We start from the raw sequence: 17,730 nt of genomic DNA on the forward strand, positions 1-17,730 counted from the left end.
TAATTATTATTAAACCAATAAAAAATGAAAAGAAATAAAGAAATAAGAAAGTCACATGAGTGAGAGGCTGGCGTGAAAAAAAAAAAGAAGTGTATCTTTGACTTTTATAGCAGCTTAAGTGTGGAAAAAGGACTTTAGTGACCGCGACCACCACCATCCGGACACGCTGTCGGTTCCAGTGCCGGTGATCATCATCCTTATTTTGATGTTGGTTGGCATTGCAACTTTCATAGCGTATATGGTCATCCAGCGCTACCGTCGAGCACCGACAGCACCGGGACCTCAACAGAGCATTTTTAGGAGTGCCCTCAGCCGAGTCCGACGAGCTCAGCAGGTCTTTTCCCTGCCGACACCACCACTGACATCACCACGTATGCCCGTGGTGGAACTGATGGAGAGAGTGATGTCGATGCTGTTTGCTCCCCTGATGGCGTCTCCTCCCCTAATGGACTTTGATATAGGGTCTTAGGCCACCATTGTGGAGTAGGATTTAGATGCTCATCCCATCATGATTTGATGTAGTTATGTAGGGACTTTATGGTTTCCTAGGTTCTAGTTTGATGGATCTTTAGAGTGGGCTGGGTCACACACACACACACACATATATATATATATATATATATATATATATTTTGAATTATATATGTCCCATAAATGATTGGCTTAATAGCTCTTTGGTCCCTCACTTATCACGATTTTACATTTTTGGTCCCTCTAGAAAAAATTAGCAAAATTAGTCCTTCACATTTACACACTTTTGTCGTTTTAGTCACAACTAGGGATCATTTTTGCAAAAAATTAAGCAATGTTGAGGACCAAAAATGCTAATTTTTTTATTGGGGACCAAAAGTGCAAAATCGTGATAAGTGAGTGACCAAAAGAGCTATTAAGCCTATATGCTTTCAATGATTAGCGCGCTAAAAGTTTAGGAGTGCCCTCAGCCGAGTCTGACGAGCTCAGCAGGCCTTTTCTTGCTGACACCACCACCGACACCACCACTGACACCACCACATATGCCCGTGGTGGAACTGACGGAGAGAGTGATGCCAATTGGAAGATCAAATCATTCATCGGTAAGAATAATTTCTACACGCACGCAGCACGCCCTAGCACACACGTAGCACGCAACGCACACACACATATTTATGTATATAAGCGGTGTCCCAATGTCCTACTTTTTGAAGATTAGCCGTGTCAGGATGTCGGTGTCGTGTCGTGCCGCAGTTTCACATCGGAACCAACAAAATTAACCCTTGATGAGACATTAAATCGATGGACTTAAATTCCATCATAGAAAGATCATTAGAGGTGTTTATGTCAAATCAAAATAGGAAACAAAATTGATATACTTCTAATCAAGCAAAACCAACTTGCCTGATGAAAAGTGATAGAGAGGAGAGGAGTTGTGTGCGTGGAAGTTAAGTTACCTACCCGTTTGAGCAAAAATAAGAGCGTAAATTTCACACATTTTCATATTGAAACCTTAGTGAAGAGAGTATTGAGAGAGAGAAAGAGATAGACCTTTATGTATGTGAGTGAAGATAGTTGATAAAGACCAAGAACATGTATGACTAATTTGTAGAATTCCTATGAGAAAACCTGCTATAGATGTAGCAGTGCAGTGAAGGAATTAGACAAAAACACAACTAAAAGGTATTGTGAAGTGAGAGAGAGGCCAGATTAGGTTAGGCTTTTTTGGACTTCCTTTCCTTTAGCCATGACTTGGGCTGGGCTATGGAGAAGTTTTTTTTTTATGTAAATCTGGTTCGGTCGGTCTGGACTTCAAACCGAACTCGACCGAACCAACCCCCACACACTCGGTTTTTTGCACTCGATGAACCCGGTTTCCGACCCGAACGCCCGATTGGCCAAAAAAAGCCTCGGTTTTTTCGGGTCCGGTTCGGATCGGGCCTTATTGGACAGCCCTACTACAGATTGGAGAAGAGTTTAAGCTCTTTGGTTGTCCTCACTCATGTCCAATATTAGAGTTTATTTTGCTCTAGCTTTATTAATTATAGTTTTAGTTTGTTATATTTTGTTTCTAGAACAATCATTGAGCAAGCGAATGAAAATATGAGATTGATACTCTCTCAATTTCAAAACTTAAAAATTAGATAGAGATCTACGATTGCTAGGAAGACTTTCGACAAAAGGAGCCGTTATCATGGTCCCACGAACCGTCACATCTTAACCAAAAACCTTAAGGCATTAGGTTTATGGGTCACATCTCTTTTAAAGTCTCCTCCTCGCCCATACTTAACCAATGTGAGACTCCAACTCCGCACTTGAATTCTCAACAATAACAATAACAGATGCTTGGGACTCTCCTTGGGCTTTCTTTGGGGTTTATGGGTTCCCTGAAGAGATGAATAAAGCGGGTACCATTGAGCTTCTGAAGACCCTTAAGCAAGAATACCAAGGGAAGTGGCTGTGTGTAGGTGATTTCAACCTCATATGGGGTTTGAATGAAAAGTCTGGTGGCAGATCTGGTACTCTTGCACTTATGGATCTGTTCAGGCAGGGTTTGGAGGACTGTGGATTAATTGATATGGGGTTTTCTGGTTTTCCTTTTACATGGTACAACATTTAATGATATCAAATTGTTTAGTGCATTTTCCTGTCAAACCTACTTATAGAGAATGAGCCTGGTTTATTTATTCAGTAAGATTTCTATTAAAAAGTTCCCTAATACCAGGTAATGTTAAAAGGAGTGTCAAATAGTATTACAACATGTTCGGATATGGATGGAACATATACTCGAAAGCATGTTAGCTAAGAAGCTACATATTGTAGCTTATGGATGAATGTGATTTTGGGGTCTGCAACCAAACATACACTAAGACTATCGTTTTTTCTTTTCGATTTACATGGGTATGATGTAGCGGAATTCAGATTCATATGGTTGGATTTCCACCATTTTAGACATGGGACATTTTGTTTCTCTTATCAAGCACTCCATCATGGCTCTTTTCAATGATCCTGAGCGCGGCAATTGGCTATATATCCATTCCAGCAGAGATTCCATCTCATCTGCAAAATCATGCATGTGCCACTGGAAAAGCTTAGGCACAATTATCTTCCTCTTGTTTGTGATACCCACCGAAGCTTCCAAGTACTCTACTTTGGCTCTCCCCAATTGGTTCACAACATCTTCTGAGGTATACACCCTTAGCTGCAACAAGAAAATCAGATATCAATATCTCTTTTCACCAAATTCACTAAGCAATACACTTAATTACCGCTGGTGAAGACCAAGTTCCTCTGCATAGAGCAAATGTAACATTTGGTTCTGGATACCCCAGACCATACGCATGCCGCAGCAGCACCTCCTTCTCATCCACAGGGTCCTAGTTAACATTTTTGTGAACTATAATATTAGTTAGGTTGTTTAAATACAATCAACACTACATGTATATATACGAATACAATTTGACAAATGCAAAGAAAAATAAACATGAGTCATGCATAGATGCAAGGTTTATGAACATCATGATTCTCATCATTTGGCAATGGTAGAAACTGCAGGTCAAAAAAAATATGTTACATACATGTTTTGATTCACATGGATGCCGAAGAATAAAGTGTTCGATAGCCAGAGCATTAAGTACTATTCCACCTACATTCATTGCAGCCTGGGCACATAATTAATATTAGCACAATCACTAGCAGAAGTGAAAACTATAAGCTTTATGACTTCCGTAAAAACTTGCTCCATTACCATCTACTCTTGCACTCATACCTTATTCATAAGAGATAACAGTTTCTCCCTTGTAGAAGGAAGACCTTGATCTAAAAATGCCTGTAGTGAGGTCAAAAACAGAAAGGTTTGTAAGATTTATCAATTATCACATAGAGATGTTGGGTAAGTTCTTTTTAATGAAGGCATGAAATTCCTTACAGTACATTCATTATGCAGGCATTGTAGATGTTGATCCAGAATGCCAATTTCTGCTTGTAGGTCAAGAAACTTAAATCCACATCGCAAAGCTTATGCATCAAAACCCTTAAAAAAAGAGAGAGATGAGAAGAATGATGTGCAAAAAAGGTTGTAGAAAATGTGAACAACATAGTGCATATGTTTGGAAATTTTTCTACAATTGATTTTAAAGTCAAAATCAATTTTGAGTATAAGCTTCTCGGAGTGGTTTTGACTTTTGAGTGTCAGAGTTTATTCTGAGAAATTATAAGCTAAACCAAACATGCTAATAATCAAAACTCAAATGAATCACCTCAATTTTCTGAAAGCTGGCAAGCATTGAGAAAAGCTTTCAATGTCTAATGAGCTTCTAGTGATTTGAATGAAGTCCTTATAGGGTCCTACATCTCTTGCTTTGCAATCTAAATCTGATGATGTGCCATAAGGATCAAGATAGTAAGCACTGACATTTGAGAGGACTGAAGGTGTCTTGCAGTTGAATGAGGTCTTTGACATGAATCCGGTGGACTTCATGCACGAAAGAGCAAGTCTTGGGACAGTAGTTTGTGATTCTTCTCTGTCCAATGATGCCTTGTTCAATTCAAGGAAAATTCCTATTAGACATTTAAGCAGTTCCTCTGATAATTCATTTGGTTTCTCAACGACAGCTTCTAAATGCATAGGATGTTGTTGCCTTGGGGTCTTTCCAGTGTTCCTTCCTGGCACTTCATATTCTGTTCAACACATAACCCAAATTAAACCACATTGTAAGAAAATGGGACATCATAAGAAAGTGCATGTTAGGAAAGTCTACTACAATTGTTTCCAAAGCCAGAATCAATTTCACAGAAGCTTATGACACCTTTTGGGTTTTAGAATTGATTCTAATGAAAGAGAAGTTGATTCGAATTAGCTAAAAGAGTTAAAGCTTAGCATGCTTCATGTATTTACCCTTTGATCTTCTTGGCTTGGAAAATAGGCTATGGATGTCCAATGCAGAACTAAGGGAGTCTCTTCTATCTCTTGATTTTCTTCCTTTTGTGAATACTTCATAATTGTGTGAACTTGACCTTTGCTCAGAAATCATTGATCCATATCCTAATGATCCTTGGAACTTGTGATACAGCTTAGGCTGCCTTCTATGGTGCATTTCCCAATCTGTGTTCTGGTCTCTCTCTTGATTCAATCTAAGTTTAAGTTCCCTAACTTTTCTTTCTAGCAAAATGATCTCTTCCTCAACCATTGCCAATTCATCAAGAAGCTCATGAACCTGCAATATCTTTATGTCAAAATAATCCAATGTGAAAAAGTAAAAACATATATGTATACTTATAGTGTTATATGTCTTTGTGTAGGTTTAGGATATTTTGGTTATACAATACCTGAGGTGGAAACATTGAGGGAATGAGTGGAAGAGAGCAAACAGGTCCATGAAGTGCACAACGTAACACCCTATTAAGTGCTTCTTCACCCTTCAACTGTGCTTGCAATGTGACAACCTACAAGAACATAAGAAATATAAAAAGTCAGTTACATTAACACTTCACTGCGTTTGTATGAGCTTATTGAAATATATCTTGTAGCATGAACTCTTTTGCCTGTGCTTGGTTTAACTTGTAATAATAGCTATAAGCTCTTTTGAGTTTGTTTTCCTTTGATTAGTATATAATAAATGCTTATACATACTTATAAGCTATTTTCAATTTATTTCACTAATATTCTCAAATAAACTCTTAATTAATAAGTGTTGATTACTAATTTACCATAAGTGCTTAACTAAGTTATCGATCTATACAAAGTTCAAACACACTATTAAGTCATCACATAGAAAAACATAGAAAAATATGTTCAAATATCAAACAAACTACTATATATCGATCTCTTTTTTGTCTTTTTTATGAATGGCAAAAAAAAAAATAGAAGTTAAGTGTTGCTCACCTCTTCTTCAAGGTCTTGTCTACTCTGAGGCTCTATGCTTTGCTCCATGAGATAGTCTTCAAATTTCATAGTCTATGTGGATTAAGCCAGAGCCCTTTTGACATTTAGATGTATATTTTATTGGTGTAGGGAATTGAATTTGGTCACAGTCAAAAGGTTCTTATATATATACACGGGAAGGGTGGTGGTAATAATACTAATATAACTAGTTGAGAAGTTGTTAGTGGGTGCCATATTAAAGAATAAGTAGTTAGGTGCAAAAAGTTGGAGGGGATGAACGTGCCTTTGAATGGATTAAGGGAAGAAAATAACTAAAGAAGAGTTGAAATATGATATGAGAGTGTGCGGTGGATTGGGAAGGTGAGGGAATATGTGTTTGTTATTTTGGTTGAGTTGCATAACTTGCATGGGCATCCCATGAGCTCTCTTTCCTTTAATGGAATGTTCATTTAAGTTGAAATTAAAAGTTATAGAGGTGATGATTCTGAAAAAAGAAAAAGATGGAGGTGATAGCGTGAATCCCATGAATGAAAAATGGATATATGGCCATGAAGCCCATGAATGAATAGAAATAGGCTTTACAAAACAAACAAAACATGAATTGAACTTGGGCTCGTTGATGTTGTTAAAAAACAAAAAACTTGGATGAGAAGATTTCAAAAGCGCCGACTGTGGGGATCGAACCCACGACCACGTGGTTAAAAGCCACGCGCTCTACCACTGAGCTAAGTCGGCTGCTGGTACTTACGATTATTAAATTTATATTTAATTTTAAAAAGATTATTTATATGGTAACGATATGTATAAATAGAAATCATTGATAATTACAAAAATAATACCTTAGTTTTAAACAGAAATCATTGATAATTACAAAAATAATACCTTATTTTTTTGTTATTAATGGTTAGCACTTGTAAATTGTAATGGTGAGAAAATAATGAAAAAATCATTTTCATCATTACATGAATACAGGAAAATATTTAAAAACAGGATAGTAAAATAATAATACGATATTCTGAAAAAAATTGACAAATATTTTTCAAACCCAACCTATACACAGTTTCCCTTTTGTAGAATTTTATCCCACGTTTTAATTTTACAATCAATGGTTCTCAACAATATCAATGAACTAAGGCAATGTAAATTTGTTTGTTAGATTATTTTTACTTGATGATTCCAAAATTTAAAAAATGGTCCATGCACATGGGATAAAGTGCATTTCTCGTGGAAAATTTGCACCTAATTACATTCTACCAAATGATGATTTAAGTTCTACCAAAAAAATTTAGATTTAAGTGTAATTAAGCTCAAACAGCTAAAGAGAATTTCAGGGTTTAAACCAGAAACCAAATTTCCAACTTCCAAGTAATGATATGTGATTCACTCCTTTTGTGACTGCAAATTGTATGAGGAATCTCATTAACAACTATCTTAATGCAAAATGTTTTCATCACATCACAACCACCAGAAGGGATAACAATTTCTGTGTTCAACGATTTACAGAAAAGACATTAAGCTATCTTGATCTTCATTCCAAAATCTACATCTGATGCATTCTGAACTAATACTCACTTTCCTTCCATCCTCCAAAGTCATTGTTAGAGTATTCCTCTTCCTGTGAGTTCCAAGAACAACATTAAAGGAATCCTAATATGATATCATATAACATTGCCTATTAACTAACATGCTTTTCATATGAACTCAAATATGAGCATAACAAGCTATTAACTTCAAATATGTTACCTTTCGTTTGAAAGTTATACCAACTTCAATCTCACCACAGTAAGATTGGTCTGCTCGAACCACACTATACTTGCGAGTACGAATCTCAGCTGATCCATTCTCTGCTCCTTCTGCCAATAAATCCTTTACATAGATTCTGAACACAGAAAATTGATCCTATATTATGAACCAAAAAAATAAAAGAAGTATGGATGTGCATTGTGATCTTTTAAGATGTCTTCCTCATTGAGTTCTTTGCCACCCTTGTTCATTTGGTATAAAGAAATTGAACTACTTAATTGAATCTGTAGCAAAGGGGCAACTTCAAAATTTGCTAACTGTCATTTTAGCCAGTTAGAGAAACTCATCATGACTCATGCATGGTAAGTTTGGATCAGTTTTTCTTTCCTCAGAAAGAACTTTGAAACCAGAAGCTACACACAGAAGTTTCTCTGTAGAATTGATTCTGGCTTCAACATTATTTGTAGAAGGATTTTCAAACATGCAAGAAATTGATTTATGAAGCCATTGAAGTCTTACGTGGCCTGGCCAACAAAGTCATCTGCAGAAAATACATCCTTGTCCATGATTTTAAGGTTGAGCTTGTATGGTCCACCAGAGCCAGGGTATTCCACTCTGAATATGAATTTCTCATCCCATACAGGGTTTCTGCCCCCCTCTGCACCATTGAACACAGTAAGCAACCAAAAACCATATCTATGGTCAAAATCTAAGGTTTTATTAGCATTTGTATTTCTTTCAGGTTCTTGTATCATCCACTACATTGATAAAAATATACTTGGACTTAAGCAAGCAGTGATTTATTTTTACTGGTGCATATGGATGTGTGGTTTTGATGCTTTAAATTGCATAATTTTTTTAGCATTTGAAAAAGCAAGAAGAAAGAAAATTTCTTCAACTTTGCTTAGTCATCTCCTTAGACACAAAAGAAGGAGGAGAGGAGGGGGAAGGAATGAAGAAAACTGTTCCATTCCATGAACATGTCATTTTGTGGTGAAATGTGATGATCAATCTATCCATGTGTGACAGAGTTCTTAATTTTTGTGGGACGGTGTGAGATTCTTGAGCTGTATAAGCATCTGACTACAAAAAAATTCCTTCAGAAAACAAGAAACATGAAAAGCAAAGAAACAACAGATTGAATCAGCACACCACTTGCAGATGAGCTGTATGCCACTATGCCCCCAGATTCAGCCTATCAAATTTCTATGTTCATATTTCCTTTTTCAGTTACCCCTCTTGCAATCTCAGCAGTGATATTAAATGATTCAGTACTTCTACACAACATTAAATTTTACCAAAAACCTTTCACATGTTTGGAGTGCTCTTATATGAGGCAAGTTGATATACGATCTTGTATGAATTAGACAAGTTTTACAGAAGAATTTTAATCTAACTTCATGTCTTTGTCAAATATTATACTGATTCTTGTACTCCTTTGAAGATATTAGCTACTATATTTGAGTAATTCAACTTTTGGTTTGGTGAAACTTAGCTCATAAGTCCAGTGATCAATCATGAACTACATTAGTTAATCTTAAGTACTTCTAAAACTTAGTCTATGAAATACATCTATCAATGGCATGTGAAACACCATTCAACTGTTCTCTAGATTATAGCAGCTACAACAGAAAGCACACATGGAGAATTGGTAATTGGTGACAGCTGAAAGTTTTCATTTTCCTAAATCCCACATTAATCAAGGTATATGATTGTTAATGGCTTAATGCTATATGAATTTCTCAGGAAAAGAGCAAAAGAAAGTAAGAAACCAACCATGGAGTACACTGCTCTTGCGCTCTTGACCTTTGTATTGCAACAGAACATACGGATCCATACGAGCTATCAACAAAGAAAACAGATTAAATTAGACTCAAACCATAAAGAGAGGTGACAAAACCTGCATATATTTCAACATTTCATCACCCATTTGTTTTAAAACATGGAGAAGAACAACTAAATCAAGACAAAATTCATGGGGGTAGTTCTATACTTCTAGCAGAGAAATTCCATTTTTAGAAAATCATGGTTAAGCTGGACTCAAGGAATTCAGAGGTCAGATCAAAAGTTAAACCAGAAATTGGGTATAATCTATATGCATGTATGATCAGAAAATCCCATCTTTTTTTTTTATGAAATCAGAAAAATCTCATGTTTAGAATAGGAAAATGTTTAAATCTGAGCAATGGGATATAAACATAAATTGGACAATGTTGTTTAGCATGATTTACCAAAGATATCATGTTCTTGAAGACCCTTTGCCTTCACCAGCAGCACCTCCATTAACCCACTTGCCATATCTCTCTATCTCTATCTCTGTCTCTCTCTCTCTCTCTCTCTCTCTCTCTCTCTCAGCTTCTCTCTCTCTTTCTCTGTCTAACAAGGTTGACGAGGGGATTGAATTGAATGAAATAGAAGAACCTTCCCTGGTTTATATCGAGGAGAGAAAGGAAACGTCATGGTCAATATGAGCAGCGCATGGATACAAAAGTACAAAACTCATTATGAAAACGAGTGAATGTATGTGTTTAACCAAAAAATAAAACAAGGGATCAGTGAAAATGCAGAGGAGAGATAGCCACCAATTCAAGTCTTGAGTTGAGAGTTATTCAACGTTTTGGCATTTTCTTTGTTTCCCATGGGTTCCAAGGATGAGTTGTTCGAACATGGCCTTCTAGATTTGAGTTGATTGAGTCAGCCGAAATGACAAGGCTGACTCAATCTAACACTGAAAGAATACTAGACAATTTATTGTATGTGTCAATGTCATATAGTAGTAATTCCCATATTCAATACATTTCGCTTTTTTTGGAAACAGTAGGAAGATACAATACATTTCACTTTATAATACCTTCACTTTACTTTATCAACTTTTATTTATTCATTAATTTTATTTAAGTACGTAATCAATTTTCCTTCACCGAAGAAAATAATGAAAACCTAGAAAAGTCACCAAGTAGAAATTTCTATAAAAATTTATTCAAGCTTGGTCTAATGTGATACCTAACTACTTAAAGTTCATAACCTCAAGCCAGCATGTTTCTCAAGGATTTTGATTACAAATCATGAATAGAGTAGAAGTCAAGAAGTGGTTGATTCTTAAATCACATTTTTATAAACTGCAATTCCATAGGCGAGATATAATACTCATTTTTATCAAGTAGTCTTCATTCATATAATATAGAACACTAACTACCATTTGATATAAAAATTTATACTTGCTGATCAAAATAGTCTCTGCCGGACTAGTTGAAAGCTTGCTCAATGGTTAAAGGTCAGATTTTAGATTTTCACCTAGACTATGTTTGGATTGATAAAACATAAGACAATATAATAGAATATAAAGGAACGGATTGACTTGTTTAGATAATGAAGCAAATGAAAGTTATCACTCCATTGTTTAGATAATAGACCGAGCTTAATGGACTGTATCTCTTTTATTCCTATATTACACTTTCTTATATTTTGTATTTTCAATGGAATTGGATAGTATCTATCACACTCTTTTCCATCTTACCTCATTCTTCATTAACATACTCTAATAACGGAACATAAAAATATTTCATCTCATCTTATCCAAACGGACCCTAAAACACTCTCCGTTACACTAAAGTTGAATGTTCAAAGAAAGTTTTATATCACTGCCTTCAATAACATTTGAACATAAAAAGTACGTTGAGACTTTCAAGGAAAAAAACTTATATGGAGTCACTTGCTCAAGAGTTTTCTTTTCATTTATTTTTCAGCTTAAGAGTTTTGTAGTCTTGCTAGCCACTTGAATTCTATACATTCTCACACAATACCCTCCGGTAAAGAGTAGATAATAAAGGAAAATTATAAAATTTTAATAGGACCCATCAGGAGGCAAATCAGTTTGCATTCTATAAACATTTATACTCTAACAAATGTAATTAGATTATTATTTATGTGAATGATATCATCATGCATCAAAGGCCTAAAAGATCATTTATCCCAACAATTTTGAGCTAAAAAATTGTTTTTCCATTGCACTTTTAGGATTCAAGTGTGTAGAAGTGTGTAGATAATAACTTTGTATTGCTTCCTCAAAGTAAATATGTTCCAAATATTTAGAAAAAACACTGGACTCAAAGATTGTAAACCTGGTAAGAATACTATTATAGACAGGAATGCCGTGCTTCCAAGATAGGGGAAGCTTTACCAAGTGCAGATTCTTCCTGTGTTGTGTTAATGAGTCCATTACTTTAACTCTACATGTGATAAACACTAGGGGATGCAATGTTTCAAGCTTTGAGATAGATCAAGAGCTATCCAGGAAGGGGATTGATTCATGAAAACATAGGACATTCTAACATGATTTCAAATGTCAATGCAGAATAGGCAAGTTGGCCTCGTGACACAATAAAATCATGGGTATTTTGTAATTTTGAGCAGTAAATTCATCATAGGGAAATGGAATAATATCTAAAAAATAAGCCTCTACTGGTATATATGCCTTTCAGGGAATTCATGCTTTAGTGACAGGGGCTCACATATAACAGCAACAGCTAAATTGAAATCACGCTAAGGATGTTTAGCAAATTCAAAAACAAAGCCGAAAACAATTCACCAAGCAAGGTCCAGTTCTACTATATAAGTTCAGCAATGTTCAAAAAACCACACCAGTAATGAACCTGAATATTCTACATTCATCCATAGTATATGTGAAATTTACGCAGACTAGAGGTTTTTGTAAATGCCCTGATAAATTCAAGGAGTTGTACAGAAGCCAGCAACACATTGCAAACGGCCTGATGCCTGCAAGATGAAAACCATTGAAACAAATTCAAACACCACAAACCAATCTCCTAATATATAAAATACTACTCGTAATTTTTTTACCTCATCTTCCATGTCTGGGTGACAAATCAGCAGATCTTGATCTAGATCGAAGTGGTGATCTTGATTCTCTGCGGGATGACTTCAACTGGCCTCGATCAGCCTCAGACTTGTATACAGATTTCCTTTTTAAAGAATATAGTGTAAAAACACAAGCCCAGAGAAGGGAGGAAACCAAGCAAAATCAAGTAAAAGAGCCAAACAGAAAATAGATGAACTCACTCAGTATAGCCATTGCCTTGGTTCTGATCAGCACCATTGTCATAAGGTGGAGAGTATGACCTGCGCTTATGATCACCATCTCGCTCCCTAGAAGGGCTTCTAGGTGATCTAGGGCTTCTAGGTGATCTAGGGTGCTCTGCTTGCCTTCTAGGGGAAACAGAGTAATCATCACGCCGTCTTGGAGCAGGAGAAAAGGACCTGGAAAATTCAATTTAAACCCATGATTACATGCATCAGTTGACAATAAAATGAAAACACTTGGAAGAAACTTGCCTTGAGCGATATCTACTTCTAGAACCAGAGTGATAAGGTGGTGAGCGTGATCGGGTAATGGAGCGAGATCGGGAACGCCCTGATAGATTTGGCATAACAATGAACAGAAGTTACAACTCTTGATAAGAAACACAAAGCAGTGCACTTCTTGGGTCAACAAAAGAACAAAGATTCAATATAAACAATACTAAAAATATATGAAGGCCTCCACAGAAACAAAGTTAATTATTCTTAAGGTTTACAAGAAACATGAAAAATCTGTACTACTAAAATGTGGAACCAAGTCAGCACATTACTAAACCACCCAAACTTTAAGTAGGGAAATGAGAGACAGAACATAATGAAAAAGCATGATTACAACAATGAGAAAGTGGTTTCCACCAATCACCACCTTGACAAGTTGGCATTATCCGGATCCCCATCATGATAATCAATGATGGGATCCATCAGACCAAAAAACCTGCCTTCATGCCCTTATAGGGTTTTCAGTAAGCAAACTAAATCAATAATTAAATTCTTTTAGAAAGATAGGGAAGTTTCCATTAGGACCAGCAAATCTGACAAGTAATGATTGGCGCATCAATATGATAAGTGTTTGAGACCATACACTGATTTGTGGAGACAACATACTAAGTCTTTTAAGATGTCTTCAAATCAATTATATCTCTAAGAAGCTAGGTGCATATGATTTATATGCCCCAGTAGATTAGGACTGTAAAAATAATGTTAAACAGGGTAGCTTTAGGCTGATCTTATATTGTATATTATTGTACAATTACAGTAATTGGGTAACAATTGATCCTTCATCCTTTTATGACACATATTGCATATATCATTCTTCACTATGTAATTGAGGCACAAGGATTGACTGCATTCTCCTTTCTGTTTTAAAATAAGAAAACTAGGGATGCAAACTTGTGCATAAAGTAAAAGTATTTTACGAAAAAATGGTACTGTTATTTTGATATATCAGATTAGACACAATAGAGCTTAAATTCACCAATTCAAATTCTGAATACGTAAGCAATGGTCTAGACTTAGGAATTACCAATTTACATAGGACTTTATCAGGACACAGCAGCCATTTTCTTTAAGACAACAAAGTAGACAATATTTCTAAGCAGAAAAGAGATGATCAAATTAGCAATTCAACCAGGGTATAACATACATCCCTCAAACTATCATTTCATTTTCATATTCACCCACCAAGGAAAAAAGTTTTAATGTAGCAAAAGAATAAAATGCATTAGAAATGCAGGTGAAGCGTATTTTGTATATAACATAGGAAAACCTTCCATCTATGGGTAGCATGACATGTATAGTACAGATTTTTAAAAGTTAACCCAAGTCTAAAAAATGAATTTACCATGATGAGAAGACCTACGCCCTCCATAGTTGTCTGGTCTACTGCAAAACAAAAATCATAGGAATATAATTAAAGGGAACGAGTTAACCTAGAGACACTCTGCAATCAGTTACACAACAGGGCAAACAACGCAGAGAAAGCAAAATAAATACCTGGACCTGGTCCTATGGCGCATCTCCTCAGGTCTTTTTCTTGTCTCTGAAGCCACAACTACAGTTATTTCCCTTCCAGCAAAAATCTGACGGTTCATATGGTACTGTGCCTCTGAAGCATCATAAGGATCCACAAATTGCACAAATGCAAAGCCTCGAGGTTCTCTGTATGGGGAAAAAATGGAGCTTCATTCTAACACTGCTAGAAAAACATTGGCAGAGACAGATCGTAGAATAGCTGACAAGGTAGACTTTGCATACCCCAGTAACCAGCTCAAATCACATTACTTAGCATAGCATTCTTTACACAACTTAATTATAGCTCTTTGAGACACGTACACAGCAGTGGACACTGAAATTATTAAAGCCGCTAAAATCCAAGGATTAGTAGTGACTGACCGGGCCTTTTCTAGTAAAGGGGAAGTAGTGACTTCAAAAATTCTTCAACATTCTTGTTGTATTTACAAGAAGCACTTGAATTCAAAGCTCTCCCACAACCACAAACTATAAAAACCTCCTGATGAAGTCTTCAATTGGACAAGAACCAATCAACCTTGAATCAAACCCGCATTGATTGTATGGTGTAATTATATAGTTTCTCTTGGTATGAACATTAACACACTCAGGGAACCAACATGTTAAAGAGTAAGTGGATATCTCCTCTTCAAATGTACTTGGGCTTGTTTTAACTTGAATTTCAAACCAACATTACCCCTGACAAACCAGTCCAAAATTAATTCACAATGCAAAAGTTAAATACTAAAAAAACTTAGGACCCATTTGCTTTAGCTTATGAAAAAAAGTCATTATAAGATTGTGTAAAGAAAAGTGATTCATCTTCAAGAGATTTCATGTAGAGTAAAATCTATTGTTCATGTAAACTTCTCCATTCTCAAAATCAATCAATTTCTTAAATTCTGAAATTTTCAAAAAGCTTAAACAAATTCAAACTGCTTAATCAAAATCAAGACAGAACATTCCCACCCAGCACTTTGACTCCTTGAAGACAATTTAGCCAATCTATCTCAACAATCTGAAAACACAACATACAACACACAACAAAACACAAGTCTCAATCGAGATTAGGGCCTTGCTACCCATGAAGCTTGCTTACCCAGAGTAATAGTCCTTTGGTATGTAGACATCACGAACGGGTCCGAAACGCTCGAAGGGAACTCGAATTTCATCAGCCCTGCAATCAAGAGGAATGTTCCGAACCAAAAGGCTTCCTTGGTTACCTTCCCTGCCGCGCCTACCTCCACCACCACCTCCACCTCCACCACCGCCGTATCCCCTCCTACTTGGCCCTCTGCCGCCGTATCCTCTACGAGGAGGACTGTAGTATCCTGGACTGCTCCTCCGCATCGCTAACCCTAACATTGAAAAATGCAGAAAATCAAAATCAACGCAGATTACTGCAAATTCGAATGTGGATTAACATTGAAAGATTGCAGTGGTGAGAAAATCGATGATGAGAATGGTGTACCTTGAGTGATTACAGAGGAAACTCGAAAGTTGAAGCGAGGAAGAAGAGAATTGGGGGAAAAAGGAACTTGCTTTGCTTGCGAGGTAGAGCGAGATCAACCTGCTTTAAACCCTAGATAGTGTGACTTTAGAGACCAATCGAAGTGCACCGTTTTGATGATTAAGTGTAATAGAAAGTGGGTTGAAATTTTTTGGCTCAAATAAAGAAATATGGTAAAAAATATTGTGATTTTTTTTTGTTTCTTGTTAGTATTATTTATTAAGAGAAAATGGTAAATACATGTGAAAAAAGTACTCTATGGATCACTAGATTTTCGTTTCTGAAGGTATCTCGTTAAGGTTTGAAGATCACATTGAATGAGTAAATCTCTTTCAATAAATCATTCTCCTTATATATTGCCCAATAGTCAAACTCTTTTTGGTTACAAAGAGGAATAGAAAAACAGCTAACCGACTACATCTTGACAAAGTAGAGGTACCACCATCGACAGGGGGAAGCTTCCAAACCTTCCAATCGTATCCTTCCTGCACCGTTAGCTTCGCCATCGCATCCGCAACCATATTTCGTTCCCGGGGAACAAGAGTGACCGAGACACTCCAGTTTGTAGCTAACACGGCTCGAATTAAAAGAATCACCTCTCCATGCCAATAGTTATGGACATCACTATTCGCTGTGATCACCTTCTGCACCTCGGAGCAATCCACGAAGTAATTCACTTGGCAGAAACCAAGTTCCCAAACGTGTAAAAGGCCCTTATGCAGCGCTAACAACTCAGATTTGAAGGCATAGAAATTATGCTTAAGGATTTTACTCATTTTAGATATCTACCAATTGTGCTAGATAGTGGATCATTAAATTTTAAGGATGTAACACTAACTGCATACAAATACTCAAATTAGTTAACTATATAAAAAACTTTACACTACACTGCATAGAAATTATTTTCATTTATACCATGTTAAACATATATAAGCAAAATTTAATATAACATTTGGCAGCTGAGCTAGAATCTGCCCAACCATGAAGCAATCAAATGTTTGCTTTATACTGTGATAGTGATATCATAACCTCATTAGTGATCGTCTGGTATATGAAGATATTTATACTTCGTTTCATATAACTTAATAAATTTTTATGATAATTTAAGATTGGAGATTTTTTTTGTTACAAGAGGGAAACAAATGATAATTTAAGATAAACTTAATAGAAATACTTTAATATACTTACTACTTTTTTATTAGTTATTCAATCAAACCTTTTCTTATTTTTAAATTTAGTTTTTTTTGTGTAAGACAGGTGTCCTCCTTCGGAGACAATCCTGTTCGAGCCGGGAACATCCACACCATGGTGGAGCTAACTCGAACCCGATACCTTGCTTAAGAGGAATCAAATATGTACCACTTGAACCAACCACTCGTTGGTATTTTTAAATTTAGTTTGATTCAATCAATCAATAATACCAATATTAATATTAAATATTTTTAATATAGCTACTTAATTGAAATATTTTACTATTAGTTTTTTTTTAATTGATAAATAGGAGCAGTTGATTTCTTCGATCAATTAACATTAAAAATATTTAAATATTTACAAATAATCCATAAATTAATCCAGGTCAGAAAACCAACTTTGAGTCTTATGCAATTCATTTTGTGTAAAAAAAAATTTTAAAAATTGTTTTGTTGTTGTTGATATTTAGATAAATCATGGAAACTTTCCTAACAAATCATTCTCCATACATTCTTGCCCAATAATCAAACTCTAAATTTTATCTTTT

General features: G+C 35.7%; 3 protein-coding genes and 1 non-coding gene across 5 annotated transcripts; all 4 read right to left on the reverse strand.

Moving 5' to 3' along the window:
- Positions 1–2,663: 2,663 nt before the first annotated feature.
- On the reverse strand, positions 2,664–5,973 carry LOC130731618 (uncharacterized). Its single transcript, XM_057583894.1, has 9 exons — positions 5,855–5,973; positions 5,299–5,415; positions 4,868–5,186; positions 4,230–4,650; positions 3,904–4,003; positions 3,740–3,799; positions 3,549–3,632; positions 3,240–3,347; positions 2,664–3,172 (listed from the first exon to the last, which is right to left on the reverse strand). Exons 1-9 carry the CDS (start codon positions 5,921–5,923, stop codon positions 2,864–2,866), a joined length of 1,587 nt encoding a protein of 528 aa, XP_057439877.1. The 5' UTR covers positions 5,924–5,973; the 3' UTR covers positions 2,664–2,863.
- A 544-nt stretch (positions 5,974–6,517) lies between these two features.
- On the reverse strand, positions 6,518–6,589 carry TRNAK-UUU (transfer RNA lysine (anticodon UUU)). The gene has a single exon. It is a non-coding gene; the product is annotated as a tRNA-Lys (tRNA).
- A 616-nt stretch (positions 6,590–7,205) lies between these two features.
- LOC130733717 (16 kDa phloem protein 1) lies at positions 7,206–10,239 on the reverse strand. Its single transcript, XM_057585959.1, has 5 exons — positions 9,829–10,239; positions 9,374–9,439; positions 8,117–8,255; positions 7,598–7,733; positions 7,206–7,469 (listed from the first exon to the last, which is right to left on the reverse strand). Exons 1-5 carry the CDS (start codon positions 9,893–9,895, stop codon positions 7,416–7,418), a joined length of 462 nt encoding a protein of 153 aa, XP_057441942.1. The 5' UTR covers positions 9,896–10,239; the 3' UTR covers positions 7,206–7,415.
- Positions 10,240–12,039: 1,800 nt separating this feature from the next.
- LOC130733718 (serine/arginine-rich SC35-like splicing factor SCL30) lies at positions 12,040–16,111 on the reverse strand. 2 transcript variants are annotated; one of them, XM_057585961.1, is made up of 8 exons: positions 15,954–16,111; positions 15,582–15,840; positions 14,468–14,632; positions 14,316–14,353; positions 12,950–13,028; positions 12,677–12,874; positions 12,458–12,579; positions 12,040–12,373 (listed from the first exon to the last, which is right to left on the reverse strand). In XM_057585961.1, exons 2-7 carry the CDS (start codon positions 15,830–15,832, stop codon positions 12,459–12,461), a joined length of 852 nt encoding a protein of 283 aa, XP_057441944.1. In that variant the 5' UTR covers positions 15,833–15,840; positions 15,954–16,111; the 3' UTR covers positions 12,040–12,373; position 12,458. The 2 variants fall into 2 exon arrangements, with proteins under 2 accessions (XP_057441944.1, XP_057441943.1); XM_057585960.1 differs by having other exon boundaries at positions 14,316–14,356.
- Positions 16,112–17,730: the final 1,619 nt, after the last annotated feature.

This window comes from Lotus japonicus, chromosome 1, assembly GCF_012489685.1.
Source record: "Lotus japonicus ecotype B-129 chromosome 1, LjGifu_v1.2".
Taxonomy (NCBI): Eukaryota; Viridiplantae; Streptophyta; class Magnoliopsida; order Fabales; family Fabaceae; genus Lotus; species Lotus japonicus.